This window comes from Cavia porcellus, unplaced genomic scaffold (assembly GCF_034190915.1).
Source record: "Cavia porcellus strain 051 isolate PalLab524CR breed Dunkin Hartley unplaced genomic scaffold, mCavPor4.1 scaffold_17, whole genome shotgun sequence".
Classification (NCBI taxonomy): Eukaryota; Metazoa; Chordata; class Mammalia; order Rodentia; family Caviidae; genus Cavia; species Cavia porcellus.
The window spans coordinates 16,915,537-16,935,669 of NW_026947500.1; the positions used below are offsets into that span (position 1 = coordinate 16,915,537).

Consider the following 20,133-nt stretch of genomic DNA (forward strand, 5'->3'; position numbering starts at 1 on the left):
CCACGTCTGCAGCTGCTGATGGGAAGCCTGGCCATCTGGCCTCCCAGTTCCACCCCCATTCCCATGGTGGCTGCTGTCCTGTGATGCAGGCTGAAGCCTGGGAGCATTTGCCAGCGTGCAGTGGTGTACGGGGCATGTGGGAAACAAGAGTGCGGGTCCCCGTGTGGCCCTGGAGGGGAGTTTCTGGTGACCAAGACCCAGTCTGGCAAGGCTTCAGCCGAGGCACCTTGCAGGGGTGACCGCATCCAGACTCCCCAGGGAGGCTGGTAATGACAAGGTCTCCCCCAGGACTGTGGGGTGTGGTCAGCGTCCATCACATCCACAGAAAGGCCAGCATGTTTGGCACTTGGGCTCCATCTCCCCAGGGGTAACCGACTGACATTTGACTGGGGGGGTTCAGCTCTGCATAGGTAGCTAAGTCTCCACTCGGCAAGAACAAAGCAGGGCGACACATGAACCAGGCAGGCATGGGCTCACAAGGTTTTAGGCAGTCCAGGGGAAGCACTTGAGCCCTGCCTTCCCCTGGCTGCTCAGGCCCGAGTGGCAGGTGACACTGAAGGATGCTGCCAGGGTGAGTGGCAGGGAGATGAGACTGCGTGGGGCATCGTCAGAATTGCTGCAAGTGGGCTGTGTCTCACTCCTGTCTCCTGGCTGCTCCAGGACTTGGGGGAAGGGGAAGAGGAGGCCAGCCAGGCCTCAGTGTGTTCCCCAGCAGTGTGGACCTCACCCGTCCAGGTGCAGAGTGTGGGACAGAGATGCCCGCCTGGGATAGGAGGAGCCGCTGTCCCCAGGAGGGGCACAGCCCAGGACATTGTGTGCTGCAGGGACAAGCTGGGGTGCTCCAAGGGCTGCCGGGGGGTGGGGGGAGCAGGGCAGATGGTAGTGGCCATGAGGTCAGAGTGGGCCACAGGTACGTGGGAGCCTGGGGACTGTCTCCACCTAGAAGGGCTATGGGGCCTCACCATGGCCCCTGCAGCTCACACCTGCCCACCCCAGGCTCAGCTTCTGGGGGGCCACCCAGTAGAGCAATTTGTGTGGAGTCAGCTCTGAAGCCAGGGTCCTCCGGGAACCAGTACCTCCTGCTCTAATGCCAGGGGAGCCTTGTGCCCAGGTTGGTGGTAGCATCGTGACAGGAATGGGACTCGCACCTGTGTTTGGCCGGCGGGGCATGCTGTCCTCCTGTTGTGAGGATGGGACACTGGGGGCTCGGCAGGAAGCTCAGGCCAGAACCAGTGGGTTCTCGGGGGAAGAAAATCCCCAGGCCAGCATTGAGGACACAGGCAGCCAGGGGGTCTGCTGTGGCTGGTCCAGCCTCTGCCCACCCCGATCTCCAGGCGCTGCTTCTAACTCACTTTCCTCTCTCTTTGCTGTCTGCTGCGCTCAGAATGAGGCTGATAGTGTACAATGCGTGTGTGGACCGTAAGTACCCCAACCCCTCTCGAGTCTCTGGGTGCGCATGTTCCATATCCATGATGCTGAGAGCCATCCTGGTGCTGGCGGGGCTGCGGGGTCCCGGGGGTTGGTCTCCCCGAGGAGCAGTGTTGGTGTACGGAGGAGACAGCTTTTTAAAAACCATCTTAGTGCCTGGCATTTAAAGAGCAGCCCACTGACCCTCACAACTCTGGCGATTCCATTTCTTAAAAGCACTATCCGGTGTGATACCTTTTAAGCTGGGCACAGCAGAAGGAAATGCAGTCCCAGAGGCTATGTGGCTGTCAGATGCAGGCCCTGCACCATGGCAGAGCCACATGCCAGGCATACTCGTGTCAGATGTCACAGGTGACCCAGAGACAAAGTGAAGTCCACATGCAACATATGAGGCCGTTTTTATAGACATCTGCTATCTTCTGGGGCCCTGGGCCCAGCGCCAGTGCGTATGGGGGGAAGGACTGTGTGTCCCCCAGGTGATGGACATCTACCTGTCCACATCGGGAGATGCATGTGCACACATGCACACACACACGAGTAGAAAAATAATACAGCATGGATGGGAAATTCTGCACAGAACAACCCCTGAGGGCCAGACTGCTACATAAAACACTTTGGGAAGACCTCTGGGAATTCCTGAGAGGTTACAGCACATTTCTTTCAAATTAGCAGTCTGTGTTTTCACTCCAGGAGCTATGTTTGTTCAGTTTGTAAACTGTAGGAAAACATGAATTAGCCCCAAACATAACATCTAGAGGTGGCTGCCACCGGTGTCAGCGCCACTATTGGGCCTTTTATCTGAACAGATGTGGGTCCCGCACCCATGGCAGAGCCATATGCTAGGCAAATGCGTGTCAGGGACCCAGAGACAACATGAAGTCCACAGCTATACGTACATGTGTAAACACAGACCTACACACACACACGTGCTTTTTCATTTCACAAGTCAGCATTTCTGTTTCTCGTTTCTTAACCGAGTTTCACAATGACGCACAGATGGCTTCTCACAAGTAACAGCCCAGGAGCCCCTCTGCATGCTCCAGCCTCCCTCGAGCTTCTCCTGATGTCCAGCTGGGCATCTGCATTGGTCTCAGGTCTGCGGAAAGCCCAGGGCAGCAGGTAGTTAAAGGGCCACAGCCACTGACGCCCGTGTTGGGGAGGTAAAGGCAGGCTTGTGACAAGAGTGACTTCAGTGAGGCCACCTGGTGCAGCTGCAGCCGGGGACGGACGCCTCGGGTATGTGGTGGCCCCACCTGCGCAGGCTGGAGGAGAGGGCTGGTGTCCTGCGTGCTGGCACACAGGACCACCAGGCCTGGTCCCGATTTTCTGGCTTAGTGGTTTCAGCCCCAGCCACACTGAACATCACTCATTCAGGAGTACACATAAGTAGTCCCCATCCCTGCCAGACGGCATCCTCAGAACTGTGGTCTGTCACTCCCAGGTGGCATCTAGGAGTCTGATTTCCAGACAGCCATCCTCATCAGGGTCCTGGCCCAGTGGGGCCACCCTCGGGGATCTGTCGTGCTCAGGTAGCCTCTCATCCTGTCTAGGAAGCCAGTAGGCCAAGGACAGAATGGGTACCTGGAGAGCCAGGGCCCTGGGCAGGAAACCCTACTTGGGGCAGCTTGATGTAGGGGGTGCCCTGCAGAGCACACAGTCTGCAGGGCTGCTATGTGGGTGTGCCCAGCCTCATGCACACTGGGCAAGCTGAGAGGGTCCCCAGCTCACACCACCCCAGCCTGGGCACCATGTCACAGGGTGCCATTCAGCTCATGTCCTCCCTAGGGGATGGCAGTGGTACCTGCTCCTGGGCCCTGGAGGGAAGTCAGAGACTCAAAGGCGGTGGCCAGGAAGGTGGCCTTGACCCCACCTATGCCCCCATGGGCTTCACCACCCCTCCCCAGCTCCCAGGAGCCAATGCAAGGTCTGAGTAGCCTGCATCACTGGCTCAGCCTCCAGTCCTGGCCCTGTGGGCTCCTCACCCTCCCTGGGACGCACACAGGCACAGCAGGTCCTGTCCTGCTGACAGCACATCCAGTGAGCTGAAGCCCTCACCTGCCCAGGGGTGGGCAAACAGCCAGGGAGAGCTGGAGTAGGTGGCCCGAGCCCGCCACTCCCAGTACATAAAGTCTGGGAGGCCAGGTCAGGTCAGGACAGCTGTGGTCAATGCCTGGCACTGAGCCCCTGCTTGAGGAGCAGGGATGCTGGGGGGATGGGGAGCGGGCAGTGTGCTGGACCACCAGGGCTCAGATCAGTGCAGGGAGACACTGCACCCCAAGGTCTCTCCTTAGTGATGGCGTGCAGAGGCCACACCATGTGCTCTTAATAAAGCACCTGCAGTCCCAAGGCAGGAAGCACACAGCCCTCCAACCTCAGCCCTTGCCAGGCCTCTCCCAAGGCAGCCTGGGACCACTCGGAGGTGGTCTCCAGTCACTTCTGCGGGGCAGCTCTCGGGGTCCCAAGTGGAGACAAGACTGTGTCCACAGGTCCGGCGGACATCCACTTCATCTGGGAGAAGAATGCGCGAGTCCTGGAGACATGCGTGCCTGTGCAGACCCACGTGCTGCCGGATGGCAGGGTGCACGCGCTCAGCTGGCTGCGGGACTCGATCCAGGAGAGCAGCGAGTACCGCTGCTCCGTGCTGTCCTCAGCAGGGAACCGGACATCCAGAGTGCGGGTGGGCGTCGTGCGGCTCGGTGAGTGATGCACTGGCACTGCAGCCTCTGAGCCTTGCGGCCACATCTCAAACTACACTCACGGGCAGCACCTCGGGCCTGACTCCCCGCTGCCTGCTCCCTCAGCACACAACCACACACACTTCACTGCACACCAGCACACAGGAAAGCGCATTTCCATCGCTAGGATCAAAGTGTCCTGTGGGCCTAATCTCAGGGTCACTGTGTTCACACTTAGCTGTCACAAACCCAACACCAGCTGGTGACCCTTGTATCCTATGGTCAGCCTCTCTGGACCCTCCTAGCTGGCTCCCCTAGACAACTCACCTTTTGTACTAGGGGTCAGGAGCTTCCCTTACCGCCGCCCTCCCCCAAGACTGCACTTTGTGCCTGCTTGTGTGCTGTTTCTGGCATGCCTTTCTGGGTGTTCATGTAACTGTGTACCAGGAGGCCGCGTGCTCTGTCTGCACACTGGATGCAACAGAGACGTGGATCTGAGCCCACAGGTCACTGCTCTGAGCCAGCTCAGTGCCCAGCCCCTGGTGGCAGGTTCTCCTTTTCCAGAAGCTCCTCAGAGCTGCTGGTTTCTAAGCGCAGTGAAGCCTTGCAGTGGCTGGGTTTCCCCACGCCCGGCCACACCATTAAATGCAGGCGTGCCTACCCTCAGTTAGGAGGCGTCTTCTGGAAACCACATCCTCCACTGTCCATGTCCTCCACTGTCCTCTCTGGAACCTGTCTCCCCAGACGTGAGGCTCAGGCTGCTCTGCCTCCCTCCCCTCTGCTGCCTGCCCTTGAAACTCCCTCCCACTTCTTGATACGGTTTCTCCACTTTACCCCCCACCCCAGAGGCGGTCACTGAGCTCTTCCCTTTTGATCTCGTATCCAAGCACTGTTACTATGTCTCAGCCCTTCGGGGCAGCTGCAGAGGGCAGCAGAACCCCAGTCCCCAAAGGGCCGAGATGGGACCTTGAGGCCCTTTCTTATCACAGCTGGACACCCAAGGGAGGCGTGAGGCAGTTTGAAGGTAGGAGCCCATCAGCACCCCAGAGTAAAGGGGTGGCTGCACCGCATGGTGACAGTGGAGTTTCAGCAGCTCAGAGGAGCTTCTGGAAAGGAGAACCTGCCACCAGGGGTACAGAGTTACATGAACTGTGATGCAGTCTCACTCAGCTGTGCCCAGAACTGGAGCAGCAGGCCCCATGTGGTTCAACCAGGCTCTTGGGAGTAAAGTGGGAAAGGGGTGCGGATGCATCCCTGGGACTGTCTGGTTTCTACTAGGCCCAGTAACCCATCCTGTCACTCGCTGCCTGTCCCAGTGTCCAGCAGCACCACACACCTCTGTGGTCCACATCACAACAAGGCTTGTGGCACTGTGCTTAGGACACCGCTGAGGTGGAGTCCTTCGCTTCCTTCTGTGGCCACGCAGCCCCTTCCTGCATCTGGCCAGTCAGAGTCCCTGTATCACCACCTCTCACCTCCCCGGGTCTTGCTCCATCCTGTATTTCTCACGTTTGTGCACGCACATGCACTGCAGAAGAGCCCCAAGGTGTCCATGTGGTAGCAACTTAGACAGCTCCTGCCCCAGGCAGCTGCAGGATGCACACTCAAAAGTGTGTGCCTCAAGGCAGAAATCTCGCCTGGCACCGGCAGCACCGTCACCAGCGCCTGTGTGCTCAGGGCGCAGCGAGGTGGCCTGCGTCTCATGTGCGGCTCTCACTGGGGTGCTGCAGTTGCCCTGTTCACAGACCATACAGAAAAGCCCACGAGGACTGGAGTGACCTGCTCAAGGTCCACAGCCAGCAACTGCAGAACCTGAGCTGCTCTATACACAGGAAAGGCCAGGGCGGAACACAGGATGGGCCGAGACAGTGCCCAATCTCCACTGCCTCTCCCTGAAGAGGGCCTGTCCTCAGGCAGGCGAGATGATGCTGTGTTCTTGCATGGCTGGCAGCTCCTGCCACCCAGCAGCTCTGCATTCGTCTTTAAACCCACACCAAAGTACACACTCAAGTGCTGGAGACGGCGACTCTAACAGGATTTTAAATGAACTCATTGGCTTTCTATGCTTACCTATGAGTCTGTCCTCGGCCTAGGCCCCTTGCCTGGCAACAGGAGCTGACTCATAGTAAGTGAACCTCTATGAATCAGTGGTCCTGGCTGAGGCCTGTAGTGTGATGCCAGATGCCTCAAAAGGCAAGACAAGGCCACAGCTGAGGACACCTGGCTCCAACCCCAATTAATAAGGTAGAGACTGCAGCTGCAGGCATCTCACTCCCACCATAACTGTCACCATGGAGATAAGACAATTCTCCTAAATTGGCATAATTTACTGTTTGCAGGAGTCTTCGAGGTGATTCCCAAGGTCCTGCTCAGTTCCTGTACTTTCCTCAGTTTCCCCTGTTTGAAAACCTAATGAATATGGCCGGTCCAGCTCTGTCTCAGCCCCCAATCCAGAACTCTGCAGAGGGTTTTGACCCTCCTGGAGCCCTAAAATCATCCCACTTGTCTCATTTATTTAAGCTTTCTCTGTACACTGGTTTGGGAGACTGGGCATGTTGGCCAGGCCCCCGATCCTCAGCAGGCAGTGGAGGCTCCTACAGCACTGGTTCCCGAGACGCCACAACTCAGTGAGGCTCTCCCAGCCTTGGCTCAGATCTTACTGGAGGAACTGGGGAAGCCTAGGAGCGTGCTCGCCAGAGGCCATGAGGGATGTGGGACAGGGAGAAGGGGGGCAGAAGAGCACTGACGGGGCCAGCTGAGACCATCCAGCTGCCCTGGTGGTGCACAGAGCACCATGGAGCACTGCTGGGCCCACTCAGCTGCCGCCCGCCTGGAGGGGAGCAGCCCTGTGATGTACCCCACTTGTCTTCCAGAGGCAGCCCAGCAGGAGAAGTGGAGCCGAGAGCTCGCGGCCTGGAGGGCGGTGGCTGGGGAGCACAGCCGGCTGATGCAGGGCTGGAGGAAGGCATGGGTACGTACCTGGGCCGGGCTGGCAGCGGCCCACCGAGCAGCCTGAGAGGAACCCTGCTCTCATCACTGAGACCGTAAGGGATCAACATGCCCCGAGCTGCCCCTCAGGAACCAAGGCCGTTACAGACAGGCTAGCAGGCCCCACAGCTGCCCCAGGCATTGGACAGAGCTGGTTGCTGCCAGTGGCCTGCATGGCTAGTGGCTCTTGGCTGGGTGCTGCTGGCAAGCAGGAGAGGTGACAGCCAGGCTCCCCTCCGAGGCTGCGGCTGCCACTGGACAGCAGTGTGCCAAGGCAGGGCCCTCTCAGTAGGCAGAAGCTGTTCTGGCTGCACCCAGAGGCAAGGCTGCATTTACTGCTAGATAAGCGGCCACACAGAGGCCTGGTTGTGGGCAAACTGGCTGCCACGTCCCCGAGGGCAGATGTGCACAGGTAGACTGGGCACACAGCTGTCCCCAAGCCCATCCAGAGAACGGCTGAGCAGTCCCAGAGCACACAGTGCCCACTTGCAAAACGCATCAAAGCCAAAGGGCTGCTTATGCATCACCTTGGGCCACTCCTTCCCAAGTGTGCTGCTGCTCAGGCTCTAAGGGACCCACACTGGGACATGCAGGCCTTCATAGCGGCACCTGAGGTGGCCTGGCGGGGGGTCAGGGACAGGGGCCCCAGGTTCAGCCAAGAACTCTAGATCCCTTGTTCTTTCAGGAAAGCTGCAGCAAGGATACCCTGTAGCCCCAGGGGGCAGTGCCCGATGGGCCCTGGGCGGACCTGCTACCTCAGGCAGTGGGCAACTCTGGCTCTGGACCCAAGGCAGTGACTGTCCACCTTGTCGGCTGTGCATGCAGCCACCAGCTGAGCAGCAGCAAAGCTCTGAGCACCAGGGAAGCCCAGGACAGGCACTGTGGCCGCTGTGAAACGAAGCGCTTAGGCACCCGGATGACCTGCCTGCCAGCAATGGGGACGCAGCTGGGAAGAGGATACAAACCCTCTGACAGCTCCTCCTCCCGCAGTGGCCACCCCTCCACGACACCCAGGACCCCGCCCTGAATGTGCACCCTCCCTCCCTCCCTTGGGCTGTGCAGGTGGAAGGCAAGCCTGCTGCTGCCCCACCTGAACATCGTGCTCTCAGAGCCCACCAGTGGGATGGGGAGCTGAGGTGCCTAGTGAAACCCTGTTTCTGTCCAGCCCATGTGGGTGGCAAGGTCAGTACAGGGCAGATCTGTGACACCTGTGTGTGTCCCCCGAGGCTGGGCTCTGTTTGCTAACGCTGTGGCTCTCACCTGGAGTGTTCACCCTCTGTGCCTGCACCTGCAGTGGGACACCTGCTTGTGCAGCACTATGGCCAGCATGTCGGTAGTGCCACATTAAAGGCTCCCAAAGCAGCCTGCCTGGTGAGTGTTCTGTTACACCTGCTCGAGTCTGGAATCTCTAAAGGCACACTCCCTGTGTGGAAAACTTGTCAAGTCTCAGTCCGAGCCCTGGGCAGGCCTGAATCCTGGAGACCCACTGGTCTGCAAGATGACTGTTCACAGCATTGGCATCATAAAACCAAAACCTCTGTGAAAATGCAAGCTGAGGAGGAAGACAGTGTGAAGACAGGAAGAACCTCATTCAGAGCTGCTCAGGTAACTGGAAGAAAGGGGAGGACACACACCCAGAAACTAAAATTAGTCTGGAATGAGAGACTCCCAGATAAGCAGAACACAGACCAAGGACTTGGTTAAGACGGCGGCCTACCCAGCTGCCGGTGGGTCACTGCCCACCACACTTGGAATCTGAAGAGAAAAAAGGATACACTGAAATAGTGTGGCTCATGGGTAGACTTGGAACACAATGTCCCCTGCCTCTTCTGCCTTCCTCCAGACAGAGGACACCACAGGCCAGCAGATGCCACTAACACAAAGGAGCCAACTGCTCCCTCCCTAAGGGAGGGAGTTTCCCTTTTTCCTTTCCCTTTCCCTTCCCTCGTCTTTTCTTCCTTTTTCTTTTGTGCACCAGAGTGCTAACTGGAACTGCTAGCAACACGATTAAAGACCACAGGGCTGCGAGTAAATGAAAGCTAAGCCCTCTGTCACAGAGGCAGGAGGGGTAAACCAGCCCTGCCCTTGGGGCCAAGCAGCCAGGGGCGAGAGCAGAGAGACACCCCTTAGCATGCCCTACACCTCGCCCGTACAGTTACAAGATATAGTGGAGGCAGGTCCTAGGGCAGAGGACCTGGTAAAGCAAGGAGTTGGGAGGCAGCACCCACCTTGGGGGAGGCGCAGGGACGGGGACTGAGCACCCTGGATGGCAAGGCAGAGCTGTGCCACAGAGCACCCACTCCACGCAGCACGGGACCTGGGGGACAAGGTCAGCCTCCATGCCAGCTTGAGCTCCATGGCAGGCAGGCTCAGCAGTGCTACCTAGTAGTTTTGGGCTCTCAGTAAACTCCAGAGGGACCTTTTATTTCTCTTTTTGCTGGTTTTTCTTTTTTTTTTAACCTTTATTTTTGCCCCAATCTATTTGTCTTCTCTCCCCCTTTCCTCAATTTCTCTCTCTAGGCTTAACCGTCTTTTCTTTTTCTTTGGTACCAGAGATCAAATGCATGACACTGCACTTGCCAGGCATGCACTTATGCTCCTGAGGTAAATCCCAAGCCTTCACTGTATTTTCCTATGAGTGGATAGTCTAATTTTTCTGGCTAACGTCTGTAATCCCTTGCCGATTCCTCTATTCTTTCTCATCTGCCCTCTCCTCAAGTTTCCCGAAGCTTGTGTGATCATCCTTGGTCTTCCAGCCTGGCTTCTACTTTCTTTTCAGTTGTCCTTCCTGATCAGAGGATAAAACCACTCTACCAAGGGGAAACACTTTGCATATAAGCTCCCAATGGCTGATCAATTCTGTTAAATAAATGCAGATTTTGCTTCTATGGTTTAAGGTATAAAATTAATAGTTACCACAGTTTCTCAGTTTCTAAACCATGCTTGATGCTATTGTTATTGCTAATCACACTATTTTAGCTAGGGTGTCACATCTGATTTAACAGCTGTTCTCACTTTTGGAACAATACTGGGAAACTCTGGAGTAATAACCCCATCACACTTCAGCATCAGAGGACTAGGGACTGAACCAAACACATACCACCATCTCACTCTTAACTGGGAAGCTAGGATCTTGGGACAGACACAAACCAAGAGCCTCCTACGCACAGAAAACATCCCTGAAGAATACTTTCCCTAGAGAAGCCTTGATAGGAGTGATAAAGCTACTTACTGCAAAAACAAGGATAAACACACAAAACAAAATAAAAACCACTGATATAGAAAATGATGAGACGCAGAAGCAAAATGCAACCTCAGAATTGCAGCCCATCCAGAACAAGTCCAGGAGATAATCAGAGAGTGGAAATGGAAGACACCCACAGCTGGAATTTCTGCAGTGATACCAACCGAAGTAAGACAAATCCAGGGGCTGTAGAGGACATCAGATCAGAAATGATCTCGGAGGTTTAAAAAAAGAGAGACATGACAGCAATGATAAAGGAATTGCTCAGCAAATCTAGAGTAGAAGTAGATAAAAAAAAAATAACCAATGGAAAATGATGAAAACCATGAATGACTGATACAAGAAAGAAACAATGCATGAAACTGATTCAAACAGAAATGCAGCAAATTGAAAATTCCACTGAAAGCTTACAAAACTGCTTGAACAAAACCAAAGAGACTTTTAGACCCTGAAGACAGGATTATGGGTAGTGATCATGAAAGAAAAGCTCTCAAAAATAACGGGGGATCAGAAAATCACAATTCAACAGCTGCAAGGTGATGCAAAGAAAAATAATATAAAGCTGATTCGTGTCAACAAACAGCAGGAGTCAACAAAAGGAAAGCCCATCAGAATCACAGCAAACTTCTCAACACAAATTCTCATTCAAGAGCTTGGAGTGAATAAAGGTATTTCAAGTCCTGAAAGAAAACAACTTCTAACCCAGACTGATATACCCTGCAAAACTATCTTTCAAAATTAATGGAAAAATAAGATACTTCCATGACAAAGAACAACTGAAAAAAGTTCATGACCACCAAAGCAACACTACAAAGGGTAATGAAAGATATTCTAGACAGAAATAAAAATGACAATTCCAAGATCAACAAAACAAAACAATGTCTGCTGTCACCTCTTCTATTTAATATAGTCCTGAATATTAGCCAGAACAATTAGACAAGGGAGAGAAATAAGGAAAGGAAGAAGTTAAATTATCATTATTTTCAAAAGACATGACTCTACATAGAAGACTCCAAAAACTCTACTGAAACACTTCTAGATTAAATAACCAAATTGGGTTGTGTAGCTGGATACAAAAATCAGTAGCGTTCCTGTATACCAACAAAAAACACAGACATTAGGGAAACCACACCTTTCATAATAGCATCCCCAAAAATGAAACACTTAGGAATCAATCTAACAAAATAAAAGACCTCTACATTGAAAAATACAGAACTCTGAAAAAGGAAACTGAAGAAGATATCAGAAAATGGGAAGATACTCCTTGCTCTTAGATAAGGAGAACCAATATAGTGAAAATGGCCATATTCCCAAAATTATTGTACAGATTTAATGCAATCCAAATGAAAATACCACTAGCATACTTCACAGAACTAGAGAAAACATTCCTAAAATTCATTTGGAAACTGCAAAGACCTAGAATAGCAAAAGCAGTCCTGGGCAACAATGGCAAGGCGGGGGCATCTCAATCCCTGACTTGAACTTATACTACAGAGCTACTGTGATAAAATCAGCATGGTACTAGCAAAACAACAGACTTGTGAGGGTCAGTGGAACAGACAGAAGATGCAGATACAACCACAAACACACTCAGCCACCTTATCTTTGACAAAGGCGCCAAACATGTTCACTGGAAGAAAGACAGCTTCTTTAATGGTGCTGGAAAACCTGGCTGTCTACATGCCAAAGACTAAAACTAGTCTGTGTCTATCACCATGCACTAAATTAAAGTCAAAATGGATAAATATCTAAACATTAAAACTAAACTTACTCAGGTCTGGAGATTTAGTTCGGTGGTATAAGCGCCTGCCTACAAGGTACAAGGTTTTGAGTTCAATCCCTGGTACAAAAGGGGGATCCTCACCTCTCTAGAGGTACAGAGAGTTCCTTCAGCTCTCTGTACCTCTTGAGAGTGATTAATAAAATACATTTACTTCAATCCTAAAATTTCAAATATGGAAGTCCAGAAAAAAAGCAAAACAAAAATAGAAAAACTAAACTTACTGGAAACCCTAAATCTACTGGAAAAGAAAATATGTAGAAGTCTTGAAGGTATAGGTATAGGCAAAGAGTTCATAAACAAAACCTAGATTGCACAGGAAATACTTCAAAGAATCAACAACTGGGATCTCGTCATATTAAAAAGCTTTTTTGCACATCAAAAGAAATCACTAACAGAGTGAAAAGACGACCCACAGGGTAGGAAAACAATTTTAGCCATTTATCCCTTAGACAAATGACTTCTATCTAGAACATACAAAGAATTGGAAAAAAAAAAATCAGAGCCCACAAATTCAAAGACCCAATTAAAAAATGGACATCTGAGATGAATGTACACTTCTCAGATGAAGAAATACAAATAGCAAGTAAATATATGAAAAAATGGCCAACATCACAACTTATTCCAGAGATGCAAATTAACACACAGAATTCATCTCACCCCATAAAAATGGCTACCATCAAGAAATCAACCAATACCAAATGCTGAATGGGCTGTGGGGAAAAAGGAACCCTTCCCACTGTGGTGAGAGTGCAGTATGGAAATCAGTATGGTGATTCTTCAAAAAACTAGGACTAGAGGTCCCATTTGACACAGCTACTCCTCAGTGCTCTTCTAGGTAACTTCCCAAAAGAATTAAAAACATACTACAGTGACATATATGCACGCATGTTTATAGGAGCACATTTTGAAATAGCTAAATCTTGGAAACAACCCAAATGCCCATCAACCAAGAAATGGATAAAAAAAATGTGGAATTTTTTCTGCCATAAAGAACAACAATCTGGAAACATAGGTAGATGGATGCAACTCGAGACCATTCTCATAAATGAAATAAACCAGACTCACAGATGTAAACATCATATTGTCTCTTTGGGGCGAGAAACTGAAAGAGTAAATAAGGTCCAAAATGTACAATAGGTGTTGTGAAATGGCAAGAAATTGGGAAAGGGGAAATAATAGAAGGGAAAAAACACTCAATTCAGTTACCCTATTGGTGTCTCTTAGTTCACTGAAAAGGGAAGTTTTGTGCTAATATCAATTGGGGAAATGTTAATGTCCGTATTTTATACTCCGAATAAGTACTTAAAGATTACAGTATGTGATGTATTAACTATTGTTATTGTATCACTGTTATGAAATTTTCATTTACCTTTTACACACACACACACAACCAAGCTCCTCGTGTGACCGCAGCTGCCTCTTCATCCTTGTGAGCACAGCCTGCTCTGCACTTCTGTTCTGGAATCTTCCTGAGAGAGCAGCACATACACCAGCGTGCACGCGGACCCCAAGCTGCCTGGCTGCCTGTGCACCCCCTCCCCCCATCTCCACATGGACCCGAGAGGTCTGGAGGCTGCCAGGTGCCTGCTCACCATCTGCATGTGAGCCAGCATCTGCAGGCTGTGAAGGACATGAAACAGGAAGTTCTGCCGAGTTCCTCGCTTCCACTCGAGGCTCCTATGGTGTGGGCTCAATGGCAGCAACTGTCATGTGAACTGTGGTCTGGGCCCCGAAGTCTGACTCGGGGGAGTAGGTACAGGCTCTGTGAAATGGACGAGGGTCTCCTAAGCAGGACTGTGGCCCTGGGCAGGGACCTGTGATGCCACATGTGGTAACACAAGAGTCGCACATTTGTTCTGCTCAGCCGCCCGCCCCAAGCCTCTGCTTCAGCCACCTTTAGGCCAAAATTAGCACAACTGGTATCACAGATCCTGAGCCCTCCCAATAAACATATTAAGATAATTTTTGACTCATCAAATGTAAAGCTTCTACCTGCTGAGTACAGCTGAAAGGCTGTTTGAATTTCCTCCATAAGCTGCCCATGGGGCTTTTGTTCTTACATGAGTGCCTATTTTCGAGTGCATGACATTAACCTGCTCAGGCTCCTTGCCAAGGGGCAGGCAGAAGATGCCCTCTCTCTCATGCTGACCTGGCCAGCCACAGCCACTACACACAAGCTCAAAATACGTCCACAACCAGCGGCATACTGGTCACCACAAACACCTTGTGTCACGCAGCCAGCCCTGTCCACAGCACTGCTCGGACTCACTCATGCGGTTCGAGCTGTTCATCACAGGCCACTTCTCAGACATGAGTGTCTGGCGGGACTGAACAGAACAGAGCTCCAAATCCCATACAGAACAGGCCCTGTCTGCTTGGCCAGTAGACAGGTGAAAACCTTCGTGCCAGGGCTTTGGTGAAGGGAGAGGCCCCCGGACAGTGTTGGCCCTAAGGCTTCGGCAGGTGCCATTGCGAGATCTGAGAAGGCCCCGTACAAGGCCACCTGGCACGGCTCAGCCCTTCTGGGTCAGAGCCCATTGTCTTCAGGGCTCAAGGCAGGATGTGAGAGGAACCACTAGGATTGAGATCACTGACAAGGCTGAAAGCACCTGAGACTGAAATGAAATTAAATAATCACTCTTTATTCAAAATAAATAGGCCCTCTTTCTTACTGGGAAAATAGGAAAGTAAGCTCTGCCCCTCGGACTCTATAACAGAAATCACATTTAGAGTATGTTCATTTAAAAAAGTAAGATTTGTAGATTAAACTGAAATCTAGCAACTTCAATATATACTGTTTCTTAGGAAAAAAAGACAGAGGAATAATTGATGTCACGAAGTCTCAGATTAGAAAACCCTTTTCCTTCTGAGGCTTATTTTGGCAAACCCCCCTCAAGTCCCCTGAGAGCTCTGTCCCAGGACAAAGAGCCCATCCCACTGCCCTCGAGGTCACTGATGACTCCTCCCATCCTGCACCACAGCCCTTCAGGCAGGAAGCCCTGCCCACCTCCACCTCGGGATGGGACTGGGCCCAGGCCCCCCAGTGCCTGGGGAGGGGAGGGGCGGGCTCCTCCCAGCCCAGTGCTCAAGGGGGACTGCATTTCCAGTGCTCTCCAGGTCACCTCTCCCAGAAGGCGGAATCCCAACTCCCAATGCCTTACAACCACTGCGTCTTGTGCCTTTTGTGCCAGTTAATTTCCAGATTCAACAGCCATACAAAATATGGTAGGTTGGTGAAACACTGACGAAGAATCCCCAGTCTCTTCAGGCCTCCCCGCTCCTTACCCACCACACACAGACACGCAGGAAAGAGCACTGTCCTTATAAATTCAAGGTGCTCATCTGCAAGGCGGAGGCCTCCAGGGATTCCTCCAGCTCCAGGCTGCAGCGACTGTATGCTTCCAGGTGTTTTCTCCAGACTTGAACTAGAAAAAGAAACAGCAGTGAGGAGTAGACAAGCCAAAACCCCTCTTCCCAGGAGGCCAGCAGGGAGTGAAACACTCCCCTGCTCCAGGGTGCCCTGGCAGGCTCTGTCCCCTTGATGGATGAGCAACTTCCATCACACCCCAAGAACACCCCTCCAGACTCCGCTCCACCTCCCAAGACAGTCCTCTGGGTGACACATGGGTGACATTTGTCAGGCCCTCATGATTCCCAAGTCTTGACAGGCTGTGGCCTGGACTTCCCGCCGTACTGCAGCAGGTCTGGCACCATGGATGCAGGGTGCTCTCCTGAGGACCCTGCATAAGCCGCCGCCCCTCGCCCTATCCACTCACTGTAGTGCGGCTCTTCTGCAGAGGGGTCTGGGGCTGTGTCCTCGAGGGAGCTGCTGGGGCCCTCAGAGGGAGGGTCGGGAGGCATCTGAGGCCTGGGCTCCCCTGCCAGCTCCTGCCGCACGTTCTCCAGCATGGTCTTGTATGCCTGCCGGGCCGCCATGGTCAGCTCGACCATCTTGTGGAACTGGTCCTTGGACACAAGTGAGAGCACACGTGTCATGTCCTGGTAGGACCCTTGGTCCCTGCACACTTAGCAATCACCATTACAGAGAAACAGGCAACAGCCCCTAAAGCCACCTAGAGCCACCCAGAACTTCCAGGCTGTCACCTGGATGGAGCCAACGGTAGCAGTCAGCCAGAGCCAGACTCAGGGCCCAGCCTGGGGCTTGGGGGTGGCGTCCTTCCTGCAGCCTGGCAGGGAACTAGGTTATCCCACAGCAGGACTGAGACCGCGTTCTCTAGCCCCCTCCTGGTTCAGGCCCTACCTCACCTGTGCCCCATCGTAGCTGAAGATGCCCACGACGCTGACAGGAACTGTTTTGTTCAAACTGCGCCCCAGAGCCTTGCGATTGAGTGCAAACACAAAGGGGATGTTCTGTGCACAGGCATAATCGATGATGGTGTGCAGAGTGTCATCCAGCCCACCTGGTCAGAGGATAAGAACACACCATGGAGGCTGCGACTGAGCCCGGCTGCCCGGACAGCACCCCTGGCCTATAGCTCTGCAGCCTCTGCTGAACTCCCCCAGAGAGCAGGCGCTAGCCAGCCTTGTGGGAGAACCGTTCTCCAATAAGCCCTTCCAAAGCACGAGTAAGACCCTGGTGCAGCTAAACGCTAATGGCCAAGTTAAGCCCAGGCAAGAATCACACAACACAGCCCCGCCGCTTCCCTCATTTGGCTCTGCACCCAGCCCAAACCCTCAGAGGCAAGTCCTGAGCCCCCACTTACACACAAGACCAAGGGCCCAGAGAGCAGGCTTCCTTCGCCCTCCATGGCCCCTCTGGTGGGGCCCTGGCTTCCAGGGGGCTCGATGCCTCCTCCAGCCTGGGGGGGGGGGGAACACTCCCCCCCCCCCCCAACAGGAAGCATTCCACAGCAGAAGGTGAGGGCTCGGCTCAGACACAGAGCTTCCTGTGCTCCCGGCAGACAGGCCCCTCACTGACTGCTCCACTTACAGCCGTACCCAAAGGCTGCCTCGGCGCAGACTGTTTATTCACCAACAGAAAGGATTCACAGCACAACTTCCATGGTGCATTAACACCAGAGTGTCTGTGCAAAACAGCACTCATGCTCCCGGACAGGACAAACTAAAATGATAAAATGTCAACTCTGCATTAATGCTAACCTTTCAAATTTAAGCTTACTAGAAAGCAGGACTTCTTGAAATGAAGAATAAGGCAAACCTGACGCTAGCACTCTATATTCCAAGCTTGTTACAAAGCTCAAGGCTACTACAAGGAGATTCAGCCCACAGACAGAGTCTGGGAGTGACCAGGGTGTGTGACAGGTGAGCCTGTGAGGAAGACACTAGCACTCACTGAGGAAGGGCGAGGGCAGCAGGGCAGGCTCTGCAAAGGTCCGGCTAGACTTATGCTCTACATCTTACACTGAAATGTGGCATACCTAACATAAAAACATGGAACACCAGGGGAGAAACAATTTTAAAAACTCCTTAATAGCCTTGTAGAAAAAGGTTAAGAAATGAACTAAAACCTAAATGAAGAAAAAAAAGAATGAAAAATATCAATATTTACAATATTCTAATAAAATGTCAGCTCCCCAAAAGACAAATGGGCAAAGTACACAAACTAATAGAAAATAACAGGTTAGAAAGTGAAAAGATGCTGAACACATCTCCTACGAAAAATGCAAATCAACTCTCCAAGAGGGTGATGCGACTGTGTGGTGGAAACCAGGCTATCGTGGGAGGCAATGGGGCAGGGACTTCGGCCACTGATGCCCATCCTGCCAAGGCCAGGGCTGGGACCTGCAAGACGCGTGCCTCTCCCAAAACAACTGTAAGGAAGACAAATGTTTGCTTCAGTTATTCACGACTGGCAAACTTGTCAATGGCAGTTGTGCCCTACAACATGGGACGTGGACACTGTGTGGTTAGACTGGAGATGAACTCTGAAGCCCGCAGTTCTTAATTCTGCATACTCTGCACTATGAAAGCCAGGGATGAGGAAGCCCTTCCTGGGCCGTCAACTGGAGGAAGCGTACTAGTTTTGCACAAGCTGGCAAAGGGCAGCCTGGGCAGAGGTGGGGATGGGATACCACTATGAGACCTCACAAGTGACAGGTTAAGTTCGCTAGTGCCTGCTATGTGTCTCCTACTGGAGGTGCCCCTCTGCCAGTGTCTGCCTGGGCTCTAATGCAGTGAAGAAGAACTCCATCCAGTAGGCCCATCTGATGCTCTACAGCACTTGGCCATCCTGACATTCTAGTAGGCCCATTTGTACCCTCTGAAGGCGGGCCACGGAGCTGGGTTTGGTGCTAACACAGGCGCCCTGTGCCTCTCGGAGTGCAGGGCATGTGGTTATGCCACTACCAGCTCTTCCCATCTGCGGTGTGAGCTCTGGAATGCCGGCGGAGGACGTGGGTGTGCCAGGTCGCCCAGCTCTGCTCCATGGGTCTTCCTTTCCCTTTGCTGCTCTCCATAGCCCTTCACCCTGCTAACTGTCGGTGACGAGCTTGGGGCCAGGGTCTTTCTGGACTCACTGAGCATGGGGAACCTGCAGATCTCAACACGAGCAGCAAAGTCAAGGCTGCTTTGCTCAAATGGCCTGGAAGTTAAAGTCACTAATAAGAGAGGAAAGCATGCTCACTCCAAGGCTGACCTCTTAAGGTGTCACGGGGAGCGTCAGATAAGCAAGGAAAATTCTGAGCCCTGATAAACAATCCTACATGTTTACGTTTGGAATTCTTTTTTTTTTTTACTTTTTCCTTTTTATTGGTACCAGGGATTGAACTCATGACTGCCTACTTGCAAGGCAGGCACTTATGCCGCTGAGCTAAATCCCCAGCCCCGCGTTTGGAATTCTTAAGTGAAATGCCATTCTGGGCGGATGCAGTTCACCTTAACATGGCTCAAGGCCATATTAACTTTGTAAAATGACCAGCCGCTGGCTATCTTAGCCAACAACCACTTGTTAAAGATACATACCCAAATCCCTTATGCCTCAAAGCAGAAAAGGTAGGAACTGATGCGTGAACAACTACACTTTAACTCCGTAACAAATCCTCAAGCTGCCAATCGAGAACTCCAGCCTCCACCAGAGGAGGGTGAGATACATGCGGGGGATAGTGAACTACCAGGCCAAGGACAGCACGTCCACCTTCTTACTGTACAGACAGGAATCAGGTCAGAGTCTGAGAAGCGGAAATCACATGGGCAACGGAGCCAGCCTGGAGACCTAAGCCACAGTGGGGACAGGCTAGGCTGGCTGGACCTGGATACTAGATGCCCCTAAGCTCAGGCATGGGCAGCACAGGGGGGAGTGTGGCGCAGGCTCCACAATGGCACTGAGGAGACATCAGGCCTCCTGCCACAGCCCTCAGGTGGCCCCACACCACACCTCTGATTGCAGTGGTGAAGACAGGCCACACACTGGAAGCCAGGGGCCCCAGCCCACCTTCCCAGGGGCATGTGACCAGCTCTGGCGGGGTAGGGGTACACGCTACCCCCAGGTACATCCATCCAGGCAGCAGCTCAAACACCTTGCCCGCAACTGAGCTTTTTCCAGTGGGCTTCTTAAGGCAGCACCATTGGGAGCTCAGCACAAACTCCCGGGCCCACTGGACCTGCTCTCTGCCCCCTGCCCCTTTCCCTGTGCTGTTTTTAGCCTGCAGTCTGCTGCCCACCGGCACTTCTATGCAACTTTGGCCCTCCTAGGTCTGAGTGCCACAGTGTCACATGCTGGGATTTGTGGTAATGAGCAGGAGACCAAGGCCCACAGAATGGCACATGCTTTAACCAACAAGTACAGAGACCAAGAACTCCAGAGACAGCACACTCCAGTAGAACAGAGCAGAAACAAAGGCCCACAGGATGACCAGCTGCACAAGAGGCGCAGGAAACCAGAACAAGTGCCTCATGTCCAGCTATTTGAAAGCTCTGAGGCAGCTGGCTGAGGCCACAGGTAGGGTTAATGTTACATGTATACAAAAGTTAAATATCTAACATCCTAGAAGGCTTAGACAGGAGGATTACCAGTTCAAGCCAGCCAGGAAAGCATG

The 20,133-nt window shown here is 52.6% G+C and overlaps 2 protein-coding genes across 7 annotated transcripts in view; one reads left to right on the forward strand and one right to left on the reverse strand.

Moving 5' to 3' along the window:
* Positions 1–8,453, forward strand: part of Sema4d (semaphorin 4D) — an 88,609-nt gene extending 80,156 nt beyond the window's left edge. For 2 of the 4 annotated variants that reach the window (XM_063227268.1, XM_063227265.1), the window contains 3 exons: positions 3,915–4,124; positions 6,977–7,074; positions 7,777–8,006. In XM_063227268.1, coding sequence (XP_063083338.1) covers positions 3,915–4,124; positions 6,977–7,074; positions 7,777–7,803 — 335 coding nt within the window. In that variant the 3' untranslated portion in view covers positions 7,804–8,006. Of the gene's footprint in view, positions 1–1,384; positions 1,420–3,914; positions 4,125–6,976; positions 7,075–7,776 lie in introns of those variants that run through there. The other 2 variants (XM_063227266.1, XM_063227267.1) reach the window with 2 other exon arrangements.
* A 6,286-nt stretch (positions 8,454–14,739) lies between these two features.
* Positions 14,740–20,133, reverse strand: part of Secisbp2 (SECIS binding protein 2) — a 41,073-nt gene continuing 35,679 nt past the window's right edge. For all 3 annotated transcript variants that reach the window (XM_013157287.3, XM_004999864.4, XM_003461844.5), the window contains exons 15-17: positions 16,385–16,539; positions 15,895–16,084; positions 14,740–15,543 (exon numbers count right to left, since the gene is read on the reverse strand). In XM_013157287.3, coding sequence (XP_013012741.2) covers positions 15,440–15,543; positions 15,895–16,084; positions 16,385–16,539 — 449 coding nt within the window. In that variant the 3' untranslated portion in view covers positions 14,740–15,439. The remainder of the gene's footprint in view (positions 15,544–15,894; positions 16,085–16,384; positions 16,540–20,133) is intronic.